The sequence below is a fragment of the Cydia amplana genome, chromosome 11 (assembly GCF_948474715.1).
Source record: "Cydia amplana chromosome 11, ilCydAmpl1.1, whole genome shotgun sequence".
Lineage (NCBI taxonomy): Eukaryota > Metazoa > Arthropoda > Insecta > Lepidoptera > Tortricidae > Cydia > Cydia amplana.
The window spans coordinates 776,793-792,188 of NC_086079.1; the positions used below are offsets into that span (position 1 = coordinate 776,793).

General features: G+C 38.3%; 1 protein-coding gene across 1 annotated transcript in view; it reads left to right on the plus strand.

Moving 5' to 3' along the window:
- Positions 1-15,396, plus strand: part of LOC134652291 (uncharacterized) — a 306,378-nt gene extending 290,982 nt beyond the window's left edge. Inside the window, exons 23-30 of the mRNA XM_063507464.1 lie at positions 673-863; positions 6,178-6,730; positions 7,503-7,740; positions 9,627-9,926; positions 10,331-11,458; positions 11,673-11,846; positions 14,078-14,175; positions 14,273-15,396. Coding sequence (XP_063363534.1) covers positions 673-863; positions 6,178-6,730; positions 7,503-7,740; positions 9,627-9,926; positions 10,331-11,458; positions 11,673-11,846; positions 14,078-14,175; positions 14,273-14,537 — 2,947 coding nt within the window. The 3' untranslated portion in view covers positions 14,538-15,396. The remainder of the gene's footprint in view (positions 1-672; positions 864-6,177; positions 6,731-7,502; positions 7,741-9,626; positions 9,927-10,330; positions 11,459-11,672; positions 11,847-14,077; positions 14,176-14,272) is intronic.

Below are 15,396 nucleotides of genomic sequence, written 5' to 3' on the forward strand. Positions count from 1 at the left end.
CCTGTGTTACAGGACCCAGTTTCCGCTACTAATAGCACTTTCTCTGAAATATCATAAGACCTTGCGTGGCCAAACCGTGCATTAACAGGGGGGCGTGTTGTGTAAGGGAAAATTGCACGACCCAAAAAAGAATAATTTTTTTTTATATTTGTCAATGACACGGTAGCCTCTCGAGATCAGAAATTTTACCATACAAAAAACCATAGACTAGGAATCCTCTAGACTGAGCATATTAACGCTATCCCCTCTGCCACTTATACGGTAGTTTTACTCCATCTTCGAGTCAAGCCAATCTTTGAACGGACCAATCACGGCACGGGATTCGCTCACCTCGTCCCCCGCACCCCCGTATTTTTGGCAGCATCGGTTTCATGAAATAATTGCTCTAAACTCAGTCTAGAGGATTCCTAGTCTATGCAAAAAACCAACAGTTCCTTGTTTAAAACAAGGCGCCGCCCTTTATATTTAGAACGCTTTCAATAATTAGGCTATTTAAGATAACGCTTCAGATGCAAAGCAGATCTTTGGTTATGAACACAGCGTTCAGAGATTTCCATTCCAGTTAGTTAACCTGCACTAAGAAGAATGTTACAGACTGCGGCTTTTGTTGTAACAGTTTTAAGAACATTTCCAGATGTTTAAAACATAATATGGTAAAACTCTGCTATACAGATGCGAAATCCCAAACCCGACGCCAAAAATCGTGAGCCTCGGCGCCCGTATGATGCAAGAGCCGTTCTGGCTGGGTCTGATCGCCGTCTTCGTGGTCCTCGGAGCCATCGGCCTGGTCTGGTGCGCCAAGCGACACTTCCCTGAGAAGATTGAGAAGTTGCTGGCCGAGGAGGCTGATCGGTGCGCGAGACGTAAGTTTTACAGCATTCTAGTGGTTAAGTAGTGGATGACAGACATTTGCAAAGCTGGATTTTTGGTATCAAAGCATTGGTGGACACTTTTTTGAAATTCCTTGTTGAATATGAGCCTGGTTAGTCTTAAAGCGGTTTGAGGCTTCTATTCGAAAGACTTCAGAACTTGGTTTAGATTTCTAGTTTTTCACGTACACGAGGCATTACGCGGACAAAAGTGTATTTGATACCAAAGATTAAGCCACAGACTTATACTCAGAGCACAAAATTTTGTTTTTACAAAATTCTTTGAACTGTGTGCAAGTGTGCAAATGAATGTCCTCCTTAAGTTACCTATGTAGTGCTCGAGTTTTGTGTCTAAACACAATCAGCCTTTAAAACAATTATTAGGAAATACATACGGAAAACTCTCATAAGTGAACCACTGAATGACTGAAAAATCCCTTAAAGCCCTTATATTTCCTAATATTCTGATTTCAATAGATCAAAGTACCTTTATGGAAGTCATAGTTATAGGTAGTCATAGTTGTTGCAGAAGTTGCAGAAGATTTTAAAGTTGATACAAAACTCGAGCGCACATCTACACACATTCATTACAATACTTTCCAAAATCTCATAAGCACACAGTCAGCTTGCTTCAGAACCACGACTGTAATGACTTTTCGATACCACGACGTAATAGCATATTTTCGCCACTCGATGAGCTTCGTTGATATCCTGTTTTGAACGTTTTCTGATTCGCACATCACACGGATGGTAAGGACACGTATTGCCTTTGGCGTTTCTTCCTGCTGTATGTTTAGCTTGCGGATGCAGAAACTATTTTTAATAATTTTTTAAGCATCTAGCTTAATTATCTACTTTTTTCTTAAAAAATTCAGAAAATTTCGTTAGTTTATATCACACACAAGGGAGAACCTATATCCTTGCTTAATAGATCTCGTTCTTGACAAAATGTTTAAATTTGACTGACTATAGAACATAGACACAGACAATGTAATAATATGCAATAAGTAGAGCAACTTATCGTAGGCCTAGTTATAACAACTGAATCTGATGGCGTTATTTGACATCCTGTAGGTTCCGTATAATACATGTACAGTCCCAGTACAGTATCATCTATTTCAGCCGTTCAAATCTAGCCTTCTTCGTTATTTTGCTCAACTTGGTGCAACGCTATTTCTCCATCTATAACATGAGTGAGATCATAGATTCCGTTAGAACTGCCATGTTTGTTTCTGGGATCCGTAAGGAAACACGGTTTTTTTAACTTGGTGCAAAGTGTATCTGTATTAAATGTTTTCATTTCAGGGATATTGTTGTTGTGCTGTTCTTCCAAATTTTTTATAAACATGAATATGCTACTACGAAAAGCATCATGTTTTGTTTTCTGCAATCAATAATTCGTTATTAAAAAAATTAAACTAAAATTAAATTTAATCTTAAGAGTGATTTTTAATAAAGAAAGGTTCAACAAAACATGATGCTCAAGTTTCATTATATGAATTCCCTCTCAATGATATACGTACAGATCAATGAATTGGCAGAAAGGCTTACAAGTTCATGTCGCTTTAGATTGCCAAGTTAAAGCAATTGTGGATGGCGATGGGTTTGCTAGACGTTGGAGTGCCTGGACAATCATGACATCTTTACTCCCCTTATAAGCCTTCTCAAAATCATTTTCATCTCTATCTTCTTTTGTTCATTTAGAGGCTATCTTTATGTCCTGGTCATTTCTATAGTACTCATTTCATTGCTGATCACTATGTTGTCGTTGACTTTTTTATTTTGTTGTCTATTTAAGTTTTTTATTTTCCAACATCTTTGGAATCTTTTAGCTTTTGTTCAGATTCATTTCAGAATAATTTCTAAAATAAATGTTAATTACTGTATTTAATTCTTGTACGTTTTTTGGTTAGTATCAATTTAAATAATTGACCAAAGAAATGTCATTGGTCCCCATTTTAACCTTGATGAGGTTTTAATAATTTTAGTTCTTCTCTGCATTGCAGTTTCGTTTTTCATCAGTCTCTTTTCAAAATCATCATTTACGTTCTCAAAAATCTACTAATCTAAAACAACGATTGTCTTCGCATGAAACTCTGGCATTCCTATATGTACGGTAGCGCGCGCGGGGCGACAGCGGTACGCGGCCGTGCCGCAGGCGGAGTAGCGGCAGGCGCGCGGCGACGCGGCGGACACACGTACGTGCGTAGCGGTAGTTCTGCGTTTCACTGACGTCTTCACGGACGATACACGTCCGGCGTTGCCAGTTGATCCCGCGTAGACAGGAGACGTTTGACGACTGATGCAAGAGCTACCCCAATGCCTGGCTTAAATTCAAAATTTTATCCTTATTTTAATACGAGCACAGAAAACTAAATAATAGAGTCGAATAGAGTGAAGATAAAGCAATATTTTGCATGTGTTATTGTGACGGCTGAACTAATTTTGTGGTTCCGGATTGTCAACGTTTATTTAACGAGACTGATGAAGGCATACTGATAGTTCAGCAATTAAAGTAACACTATAAAATGTTGTTGTATCTATTCTATCCGTCTATATTTTTCAGTAATCTGTAGTACTATTCCTCAAGAGCTCTTTCAGAAGTCTGACTTAATTAGTTCTTCGGACTGACCATCGAACTTAGAGCCCCTCAACTAGACACACATCGCCGACACATGGGCCATTATTCGGTGTTTCAACCGCAACATTTTTGTGGGCAGTTTGACGAAGCGGCAGTAAATTGATGACGTTTTGCTTATTAGTAGTGTATATACTGCTAGAGTCTATCGCAGCCAACTCTTTACCACTTTGGCAGCAACAACATGAGACAGCGACACGAAAAACATCATATTTTTATAGGAATTTGATATTTATGGTGGCGCTAGCGCATTCTGTCGCTCGGTGCAAAGTTAGCTCAGACAAACTCTTCCAAATAATCAGAACGACCACCAGATTCTACTGCTAATTCTACAAAAATGGAACCACCAAAATGATATAGAACAAACGCCTAAATAATGAGCCAGTACAAGTAGACGGACAGTAGCGGCAGGCATTAGAGTATCTAACTGGCAAACGTTGTCGAAGGTAAACTGTCGTCGGTGCACCGTCAGTGGTCGCCCTCCGACACGGCTGCCGTTGTTCCAGCGCGGCCGGAGCCCCGGACGCTGCTGACCCGGCTCGGGATCCGGAAGCCGTCCGTGTCCGCGCCGCACCAGCGCGTCCGAGCCGCGAGGACGTTTAGCTTGGACGATCTGTTAAAGCCGCCGCCAGGACGTAAGGAGTGAACGCGCTCCGCTGCGATAATCGTGCATGATCATGTTTACCTCATTTAATTTAGGGATATACGAGACTGCTTTGAATGGTGGAGACTGGTTTTTAACCGACTACAAAAAGATTATCAATTCGTCGGAGTCTTTCTTTTAAGTTTTCCTTTTGGTTATTCTTATGTGTGTTCCCCGATTTCTCGAACAGGGCTTGATCGATGGCATGTTAAATCTGATAGACCGGTAGACCCCAGAGAAATCGATGGAGCTCTTCTAATATTATAAATTCGGGTTTTTTTGTAGTAAATAACTCGTAAATTTGCTCTCGAAAAGCATCATGTGAAGTGGAATTGCTGATGAAGACAATAGAATATCCTATATGAAGGTGTTTCTTTTTTGTAAAGATTATGCAAGGGCATACGAGACTGCTTTACTGAGTGATGAAGACGAAGAGATCGCATCACTACTTATGTTAACGAAACGACAATCATACATTATCTTTGCATGTTCATGATGATATTGTATTTTTAAAGCTTTAAAAATATATTAGTTATGGAATATAATAGTCGTAGTAATAGATAATTATAACGATTATAATTTGATCAATTAGTAACAAAACACTCTTACAGTGATAGAAAAGTTATTCCTACTCATTCTTACATGTAATTTCTAGTCTTAATTTTAATTTGACATAGACATAGACATAGACATAGAAAAGTTTTATTCAACATCACATGAAGTTGCAGAGTTAACAGATAGTGTAACACATTTTTACAGATAAACCTTAAATGTAGACTTAAAAACTAAGAAATTGAGTTGTACATCTAAGGGAGAAATATTCATGAGTGTTAAATAGGAGCTTGCCTCAGCATAATGTTGCAGTATATTTAATTATTTACTACAACGCTGGTTTTCAGGCAGACCCTTGATACATTATCCCTTACTCGCTGTAGTCGAAAACTAAACGCCTTACAGTTATAAATGTTAACAAAGTGTGAGTGTGAACTGTATATGCTAGAATTTGGAAAGAACAATAGTAGCTATGGTGTAAACTAAACTGAATGGAAATAAAAGGAAGTATATGATCTTATAAGATGTATAAGATAGATAATGATATGGATGTAAATATACTTAATAGAGGTAAAAAATAAATAAATAAATAAAGACATACGGTGCACAAATATCATTATTTTAAATAATATATGACGGCGTGGCTCTAGTCCCAGGAGGTAGCGTGTTTTACCGTTAAGTGTAAAAACCAAAACCACATGACACCGATCTGATACTTCACACATAGCCATTCCATCCATCCTACAAATCTTCATACTCCATCGCAGACGTCTCAACATTCCTGGATTTTCAAATGTCATTCATGTGATCACAGCCATCTGGTCAAATCGTGGCGGAGCGTGCGTTGTAAAGCACTGGTTACTGCTATAAACTACTACACTCGATGTGGAATGCTGACCAATATACTCGGTCGTTATGTGTGCACCCTGACCTTGCACAAAACTTAATTGTAGCTCCTTCTTCCTTAGCACCTTTTTGGATCGTCCAACTATCTTCAACAACCTTTTAAACATCAATAAGCCCCTCCATTTCTTTTGTAATTGAAATAATATCACTAGTTTTATCTGATTCTTCTTTTTAAATTACTTCATGATCTATTATATCAATAATGTTACTTGTTAATGTAAATTGTTATTGGTTATTAGAAGGTTGTTGTTCTGTCTATTTGTATGTTGTATTTTGCTTTCGCATGCTTACTGTTAAATCTTTCTGCTATTAAACATTTCTACTTCACTTAACTCCTAAACTTAAACTAAGTCCTCTTCAGTAGATCCAAAACTAAACAATAAACACTAACTGAAACACTAAATTGGCACGAGACCCTTTAAAAGCTTCTATAGATGCACTTGATGCATGAGAAAATACCCCAAATAAAAATTACAAAATCTAATTAGCTTTTAACAATATCGATGTTGTACAGCTTGTAGAACTGAACACTATAATTACAAATACTATATCGTGAATTTTTTACACAGCGTCCCCCTCGCCGCGCAAAAAACGAAATAATTCAACGCCAACGAAGAAAAACGCAGCAGAAAAGAAGCAGATACTTCAACAGCTCATAAGTCCAGCTACAGCCAATGAACACTCCAAGAAAATTACCATGGGAGAGTTAATACAAATGTCAGAGAAAAGGACTCTAAGTACTGTTGAAAGCGCGCCAGCATTTATGGAATTTAGTGAGAATAAAGAGACCTCATTCGCTAGTGAGGCTTCAACTCCATCAACATCGCCGTCGACTAGACACGTATCAGATCCTAAGTTAGAAAAGAAAGTGACATTCGCGAGACTCCTGAATAGGGTGTCAGCAGAAATGAGCTCAAGCTCCGACGCGGATATGATGAACACGATAGCGATTCCGATGGCGGTGATAGCAGACAGAGGAATGAGGGCAAAGGCATCGAGTACGCCGCCGTCGCCGGGGGTGGAAATGCGGTCGCCGCATAGCACGTCGAGCAACCAGGGGAGTGATTCCATGTCGAGTTTGGATTTGACGTTAGCGCATGCTGCTTTGAAAAAGTATTCCAGGTAAGATAATATGTGAATTTATTACTAGAATTATTTTTGATGACTAATGACAATTCAATAACGAATAACTTATTGATTTGGTTTTGATCATGTACACTGTCTGTTAAAGCATTGTTTTATTTTACTATAAAGATTGCGGACGAGTTATTTCTAGTGTTATTTTAATTTGATATTTCTTCATGGGCTTCAGAAAAAAAATCCGCTTATGGACGGATACAATTTACGTCTCATTAGCATACCCCGGCCGGCGAGAGCAAAAATGCGTTGACAGCTTAATAGTGCGAGGACACACACTTTGGTCGAAGTCGATAAAAACAACACGATGTACTGGACCACCGTTATGATATGCAGAAGTATTAATTATTGTTGTAAACAAAATTAAAACCAAGTGTTTGTATTTATTCAGTTTAAAATTGTTTTAGGGTTATTCTTAGAAACGCGTGGAGGTATCAAGTTGAAATAAAAACGAAATACTAATGGCTCAGTTTAAAAAAAAAAAAATTGTGCTTAATTAAAAGTCGACTATTCTATCGACATCAATATGTCGATAGAATAGTCGATATTTAATTAAGCACTAGGAGCAGACGCATTTTTGCTCTCGCCGGCCGGGGTATACTCATTAGTAACTATCTAACTATCGATGATTGGAGTATCTTTTAGTTTCATGGACACATCCTATGCGCAGCATTTCTAACATCAATGTTTTATTGTCTATTGTTATGTTATCTGTAATAAATAAATGAATTGAATTAAATGTCTTTCACATTCACAGAACCCCAAAAATCTCAAGCGCTGACTCCATTCTCGCGATGTTCCGCAACTTCTCCACCTCGGCCGCCATCATCTCCCGCGCCTCCTCCGGCGGGATCTCGGCGTCGAGCACGCCGACGGCGTCGTCGCCGCAAGACGACACTGTCGACGCCGACGACGTGTCGGTCGCGTCGTCGCTCGTGCCCTCGCTCGCGCCGGACTCGCCGATCGCGAGGCCGCATAATACTATTGAGATACAGGTAAAAGATGAATACGTGTCAGGCAGGTCAGGCCCCTATTTCACCATGGCGACAAGTGCGACAATTCGACAAATGTCACTGTTTATCAGTTTATCAGTTTATCAGTTTATCAGTTTATTTATTGCATCCATGGTAGTTACATTTGGTGTTACATAGTAAAAGTAAGTTTCACATGGGCCCTGGTAGGGCACAGCAATAGTCTTAAATCTAAAATAATTATGCTAGGTACTAGACAGTGTTAATGAAATAGTTGTATAATTTAGGTCCTATAACAATGGTTAGGAGATTGTAATTTAAATTTTAATAGCACAAATTTATTAATGTCTAGTAGATATTATTGATAATTGAAAATTGAAATTAACATTGAAATTGTAGGGTAGGTATATAATATTAATTTATTTAATAGTTATGTCAAGATTTAGAAATATTATGTTACACAATGTTTAATAATCATATATAAAAGATAAATGAAATAAAATTAATAAAAATGAGTAATAATTAAAGCTAATAACATTCGTGATCATTTTTATCTTCCAAGAAATCATCCAATTTATAGTAGCACTTGTTAACTAATAAGTTCTTCAACAATTTATTGAATTGTTTATCTGATGTCTGAAGTTTAATGTCGTCACTGAGTTTATTGTATATTTTAATGGCCATCATTTTTGGACTTGTTTTGTGTAGCTGTAGTTCTGAACGTTCGGGTGGCGCCAGGTTATGCTTGTACCTACTTTCATATCGTCGAGGACGGTCTTCAAATTTTGGAAAGAAATGAGGATATTTTCTGACGAACTTACAAATTTCAAATATGTAGATTGATGTTAATGTCAGGATTTTATATTTAATAAAATAGGGTCTACAACTGTCTGGTACTGTGATATTAGCTAGTGTGCGTATGCATTTTTTTTTGCAATATGAATATTTCCTCTATATCTGTACTATTTCCCCAAAGGATTATCCCGTAATTAAGCCACGAAAAGGCGTACGCGTAGTAAGCCGCTAGAGCGCATTCGAAGTTCGTTGATCGTTTTAATTCTCTTAGAGCATATAAAAATGTCGAAAGTTTACTGGCTAATTTCTGGATATGTGATTTCCAATTGATGTGTATATCAATATTCAAACCAAGGAGGGTGAACGTATCTACACATTCTATTGTTTGTCCGTTAAAGGAGTAATTAATATCTAACGCGTTTTTTTGATATGGTCTAAATTAAATTATTTTGGTTTTTGTAAAGTTGATCTCTAAATTATGGTCTGTCAACCAGTCAGTTAGTTTTGTCAGTATATTATTTATGTCGTTATGCAGGTTTTGGTCGTTTTGACATGACATTAGAATCGAAATACCGTCCGTCCACTGTTGCTGACGTCACAGGCATCCATGGGCTACGGTTACCGCTTACCATCGGGCGGGCCGTGTTCCTGTTTGCCACCATCATTGTATTGTTTAAAAAAACTTTATTATATCGGCAAAAACCAGTTATTTCTCTTTCGAAGTTTATGATGATGATGATGACAATTGTCACACGATTTAACTTCACGACTTTCAGTAATTCTTGACACGAAATGAGTTCTGTGTCGGAATTTCGTGACAATTGTCATTAGCCTCGCAAAATAAGTACTTTAAATAAGTACTGGCGATATAATGGAGTTTTTTTTTAATTAATATGTTGGTGGCAAACAAGCACACCGCCCGTCCGATGGTAAGCGGTTACCGTAGTCTATGGAGGCCTGTGACGTCAGTAACAGTGATGTCGACAATTGTCGCATCTGTCACCGTGGTGAAATAGGGGCCTGGTGTCCTGGTGAGGCTATCAAAAAACTTCGCTATCTTGAGTCCCCCTTTCTAGCCAAAGGATTTTATCCTAATACTCCTTTTATCGTTTCAGGTCCTAGACCCACTAAGCGCCCATAAATCCTCAGGCTCGGGCAGCAACCTCCTCCACCCCCCCTCCATCCTCCTAGAAGTCCCTTCGACCATCAACAAGTGCCTCTCACCCATCCGCGAGCTGCCAACACCATTGCCCACTCCTCTGCCTACTCCTTTGCCTACTCCGCTACCGTCTCCTCGGATGCCGAAGAAGATGGAGTTGGATAATAATGAGATCAGGTGCATGTCGCCGAGTGAGGATGAAGATGAGATTCGACTGGAGAAGCCGGAGAGGCCCACGTCTGGGTTGCGATTGAAGGTCTGAAATCTTTTATGATAACATGAAATCAATGAATGTAAAAAAAAACGTAACGTAGAGAGAAGCCACGCAGAATTAAAATGTCAGCGCCATTTGAAAATTAGAATTCTAACCTTCGTTCTACTTTTAAATTGAATGTGATTGTAATTTCAGTCATAATTTGTTCCATTCGCCTCTCTCTCTCAATTGTTACACCATTAAAACCAGCTTTATCATTGATATGACCCCATAGGGACCGTGAGTAAAATATATCGGGATGATAGACATACATTATTTAAGTTTCCACCCCACCTCCAGTTATAAAGAGTGCGTGTCGGTACCAATATATCAAACTATTTTCATCTTAAATTAACTGGAGAAGTCGTTAACGAAATTTTAATTTTAACATTGTTTATTTTCCACAGTTCCGCCAACCTGCGTTCAGCTGCGACACCCCCACACCCTCCACCCACGTAACAGACTCACCCAGCCCCAGCTTCACCCACAGCCAAGACTCAGAGCGGGAAATGTCCTCCCCATCCCCCGCACCACCATCCCTCCGAGTCCCAGTCCTCACCATCGAACGACCATCCCCAGGCTCCCCACCTCCCAAAAGAACGCCACCCCATCTAGAGTTCCAACCTCCCCCTTTGATAACAGTCACTTACAACGCCAGCGAGGAATCAGATGAACCTTTGTCACCAAGACCACCACCTCCAACGATGAACATGTGTTATCTCAGCCCATTCTCAATGTCAGCCAGAGGGGAACGAGCTCCATCAGAGTCCAATCTTTCCTCATCAGGGTATAGCTCCATGGCTAGCCCAGGACCATCGAGATGTGGATCTAGCAATCCGTTATGCCCGTCTGAAATGGAAGATCCTGGCTCAGGTGGGGGACCGTCATGTTTTCAAAGAAGACGACCGTTAATGAAAACCAATTCGAGTCCAGCGTCGTCTAACGATGACTCCAAGGAAAGGAGACGAGGAAGATCCGACTCAGAGACGCTCTCAGACGATCCTTTGCTAGAATCTAATGACGAAGGCATAGGAACAGATGAAAGGGTAGACGATGTACCGTCCAGCGCTAAAGAAATGGAGACTCTCGTAGTTTTGAAAGAATTAGATGTGCCACAAACATTATGTTCTCCCAGTGGCGTTACTAAATGCTCAATCGTCAAATGCCTGAGCGTAGAAAGAGGGCTAGATGAGAAAGCGAGTCTACGACCACCTACATTACTTACAGACCTTACCAGGCCTTTAAGCCCTGTAAGTTCCCGAAGCGAATCACCGCTAAGCGACAAGGCGAGCTTAGGTCGATTCTCACCACAGTTCTACGGGAGACAATTACCTTTTACCGATTCTGATGGACTCTACGACTTTCCAAGTTCAGAGTGTGTGAAAGGGACAAGCTGTAAAGGAGGTACGAATACGCAGAAGAAGTCTGGGAGGAAACGAGATAGAAGAACGACGAGGACTGTGTCGCATGAGGCGACGGGCACGACTAAGTCAGCACTGCCACATATGCCGCATTCCATGCATAATCTTTTAGAGGTAAGTAAACCACTTCAATACTTTTTTTTATTTTTGCGAATTCTTGCAGTCCGCTAAACGGACATACAACGAAATCGATTTTTTTTTTTGTGTTATACATTTGGTCGAAAATACTAGTTGTGACATGGCCTATTCTAATTCTTCTGGCACTTATGATATAATCATCTTATGTTTCACCACAAAAAATCCAATCTATAATTACATGTTTCCTCAGGTGCCAGGGCCCCGCGACGGGAGCCGAGGCCGAAAGTCCGGGCGCCGGCGCTCGCGCTCGCAGGCCCCGGCGCCCCCGTCCTCCTCGTCCTCTGAGGACTCGGTGTCCGCGGCCTCGGTGGCCTCTGTGGCCTCCGCGAGGGAACTGAGGTTGCCGCCTGATTTGGATATGCAGGTAAACAAATCTTTTTTTGTCCCGATCAGGAGGCCTATTCTGACTTCAAAATTAATAAATATGCTGGGACAATCTTACACAAATCGACCCCTGTGGTAACTAGACGATGATAAATATAACAAATACATTTCAATCAATAATAATAATAAATAATAATAAAAGCCTTTTATTTCCCAAATATAAGTGTTACAAAGATTTAGAGTTTAGAATTATATTATTTTGATTTTAAAGTTACAAAGAAAAGAAATTAAAACTAAGTTAGTACTAAGTAGTATTTTTATGTGGGTTTGTCCATTTTTGGACGTAGGCCTCAATATATTTCAATCAATATATTTAAATAATTAATACTTAAATACCTACATAGAAATGTCAAAATTAAATCAATTCGTAAAATTTGAATAGGCCTCCTGGGCTAATTCTGTTTCGAATAGGGATCGGCTCTCCTAATTTAATCGTAAAATTAAGGTAATTGTAAAGTAAAAAGTAGTTTGCTGTAGCCGTGATTATAGTTTTAAGGTAAAGCAAGTTAAGCATACCTACATTATTAATTAAAAGATGTCGACTGAGTTAGGTATATTAATTTACCTCTAAAAGCACAATTTATTTATTCTTAGATCTAGGTATTCAATTAATTTTTTACATAGACCAGCCTTAATAATATGCTATTTCATACTTAAGTACATTTACAATATGCTGCAGTCATAACACTCAAATGAGACATTTTCCAAAAGTCCAATGTGTTAAATAATTTAAACATATTCAATAGTTACACTTACACATTCACAGTGTTTACTTATGTCGAATTGTCTGTAGGTAGTAATACTTAAGCACAATGACTAACACTTACATTTACCTAATGTAGTTTTTGCACTTTAGACACTATATTCGACCAAAGCAAAATCTCGCATAGCAATCTCTAAAATTACGTAAAAACCACGCATTATTTTCGCATTTTACTAACTGAGCTGTCCTTTTCACAGTTATTACTTACTTTTTGTTAATTTTATCAGCTCTTTTTATTTGTTTTTTAACTATAGTAAGTATAGTTAACTGTAACTTACTAATTTCCAATTATTTATTCAATATATATCTTCGAGATTTGAATAAATGATACGCGTGGAATGTCTTATTTCTTAGTTCGCCTTTATGTTTCAATGGCTAGGTGTGTAGCAATTATGTTATTTTCAGCCAAGTGAGCCGGCTAGGTTGCGGAAACCACTCAGAAGACAGAAATGCCGTAGTTCCGAGGTGATCTATGAAGTTAGAGCCTTCATATACGTTGGCGTTTGCATGCGGAGCTGTCTGTTGACGAACTATTGACAGAACATACAAACCTTTAACACGATTCAACTAGTCAGAGTTTAAGTTTATCGGCGCGATTCGGGAAATGAATTAGAGATTCACTAGATATGAAATAGTAAAGATATGTGACGTTCCACGGCAAAAGGTATCTTATGGCGGCCGCAATAATAATGGAGCGGCGTTAATAATAGCGTAAGCGCCAACCGCCATAAGGTACCTTTTGCCGTTATTAAAAGCTTTTTATGTTATTAAAAGTTCAGTTTTACGTTCTAGTATATTTTTTGTAGTATTACATAAATATTTAGTGCAGTCTACAAGAAAAAGGTGAACTAATTTGCCAGTTGTCCATAACAAATGGTTGGCACACTATCATAATGATGCGATATACTGTTTATAGGCATAAGAAGCTTTACTATAATTCGGTGCTGTCTCTCCTAAATAGACGATAACCAATAACTTTCTTAATCGTTTTGAAACTTTGACTAGCTGAATAATGACCAAACATACCTGCCAAAGTAATGTTACTTCTTGCTCGATATCGCATCCTGTTGTTCATAAAACCTATTTAGTATTGGGTCCACATAGGGCAAACATGTTACATATATAAACATACATACACCTACATAAAACATTCATATCTACTACCCCCTACTCGTATCGTAACATTCGTAACCTATACGTTATTTTAGTATGTAGTATACACTCCGTACAAATGTGCTTGACAATATGATACTCGTAATTATACTGTATGGCTCAGTACGAATACTACGAGTACTCAATCATTCGAAACTATTTTCTGTAGCAAATAGTCTTCATTAGTTTAGTAACCATAAGCATCTCATTCTTGAAGCATGAGTATAACAGATGTTAAAAAAGTGTATACGTCCTATAAATGTTTTATTGTTTTCTCACAGTAATTTTCATTACAGGATACGTCATCCAAGATCTCATCAAGTCTCGATTTAACGGAGGACTCCCGAAAACCTGTCAAAGTTAATAAACTAAGGACCATCAGCAACCAAATTAGGTAAACTCATATTACTCATACTATTTTCTTGTAATATTTAAAGGGCAGTTTGGATTAAAAATTACTAAATACTAATTTGACTTTTATGATTGCTTAGATTCCTTCGACGTTTGGAGCGAAGTTTGAAAATGAAAGAAAGCTATCCTGCGCTATCAGATGATGAAGGCGATGAATCTTCAAGCGTAACCTCACCTCTATTACAAGGTCGGAAGGACCTAAATCGAATGCCGACACACGCGATATCAGCACCTCTATTAGGACCCGGGAGGCCTAAAATCGCCCGACAGAGGCGGTACGACCGATCTTTGTTAAGTGAAGATACTAGGATACTAAGCACGACATGCCATGATAATTCCGATTGAAAATGAACTCTGTGTTTACGTGAATAAAGTGCAGTTTTACTTTAGCAATAAGAGTGCGTTACGGTGAAAGTTTGAATAATTGCGTACTCGGCAATGTCCAAGTTTTTGACAGCTGTCTGGTGACACTTGAGTATACAAAATTCTAATCTAATGTGATATAATTATAATGTAATGGTTCTTCAGGAGTGTTGACGATTTTAACAATTAGTACTAAATATATGTAGATAGCCATCGTGTAGAGGTTTCGTTTTCCTCAGTTCCACTTTTGATGTCTTGAACTTATACGTGATTCTTACTGTAAATAATTTGTCTTATAGCAATAACCTATTATTTATAAGGGTGTATATTCATCCGTGTAGTTGATACAGACATTAATACCTACTTGTTGTTTTTTTTATTCATTAGTAAGGGGTTAGTCTTAATTAGATATAGGTAATGTTATTATTATCTTATTTTTTAATGTTCCGCTAAATATAATTTCCTGTTCGTTAGATTATTGACTATGTAAAATGCTTTTGTAAATGTATTATACGTATTGCTCAAATGCATATTTTGTGAGATCGTTTTTGCGCACTTTTTGCTGTTATGTATATACATTTAATATAAGTATTGTAAATATGGGGATTTCGAGAGAAATGTAAATACTTTGACACGTTTAGACGAAAGAAAGGTACCAAACTAACGGTATACCATGCACAATTACTAATATACACGCGTAATCTCAAACGTATATTGTGTATTACGGTAAGTAAGTACATTTAAGTAGGTATAGCTACATTTAGTACCTTTAACATATAACAGACGCACCAATAGAATAGAGAACGCAATAATGTCTAGTTACCTGATAAATGTTACTCAA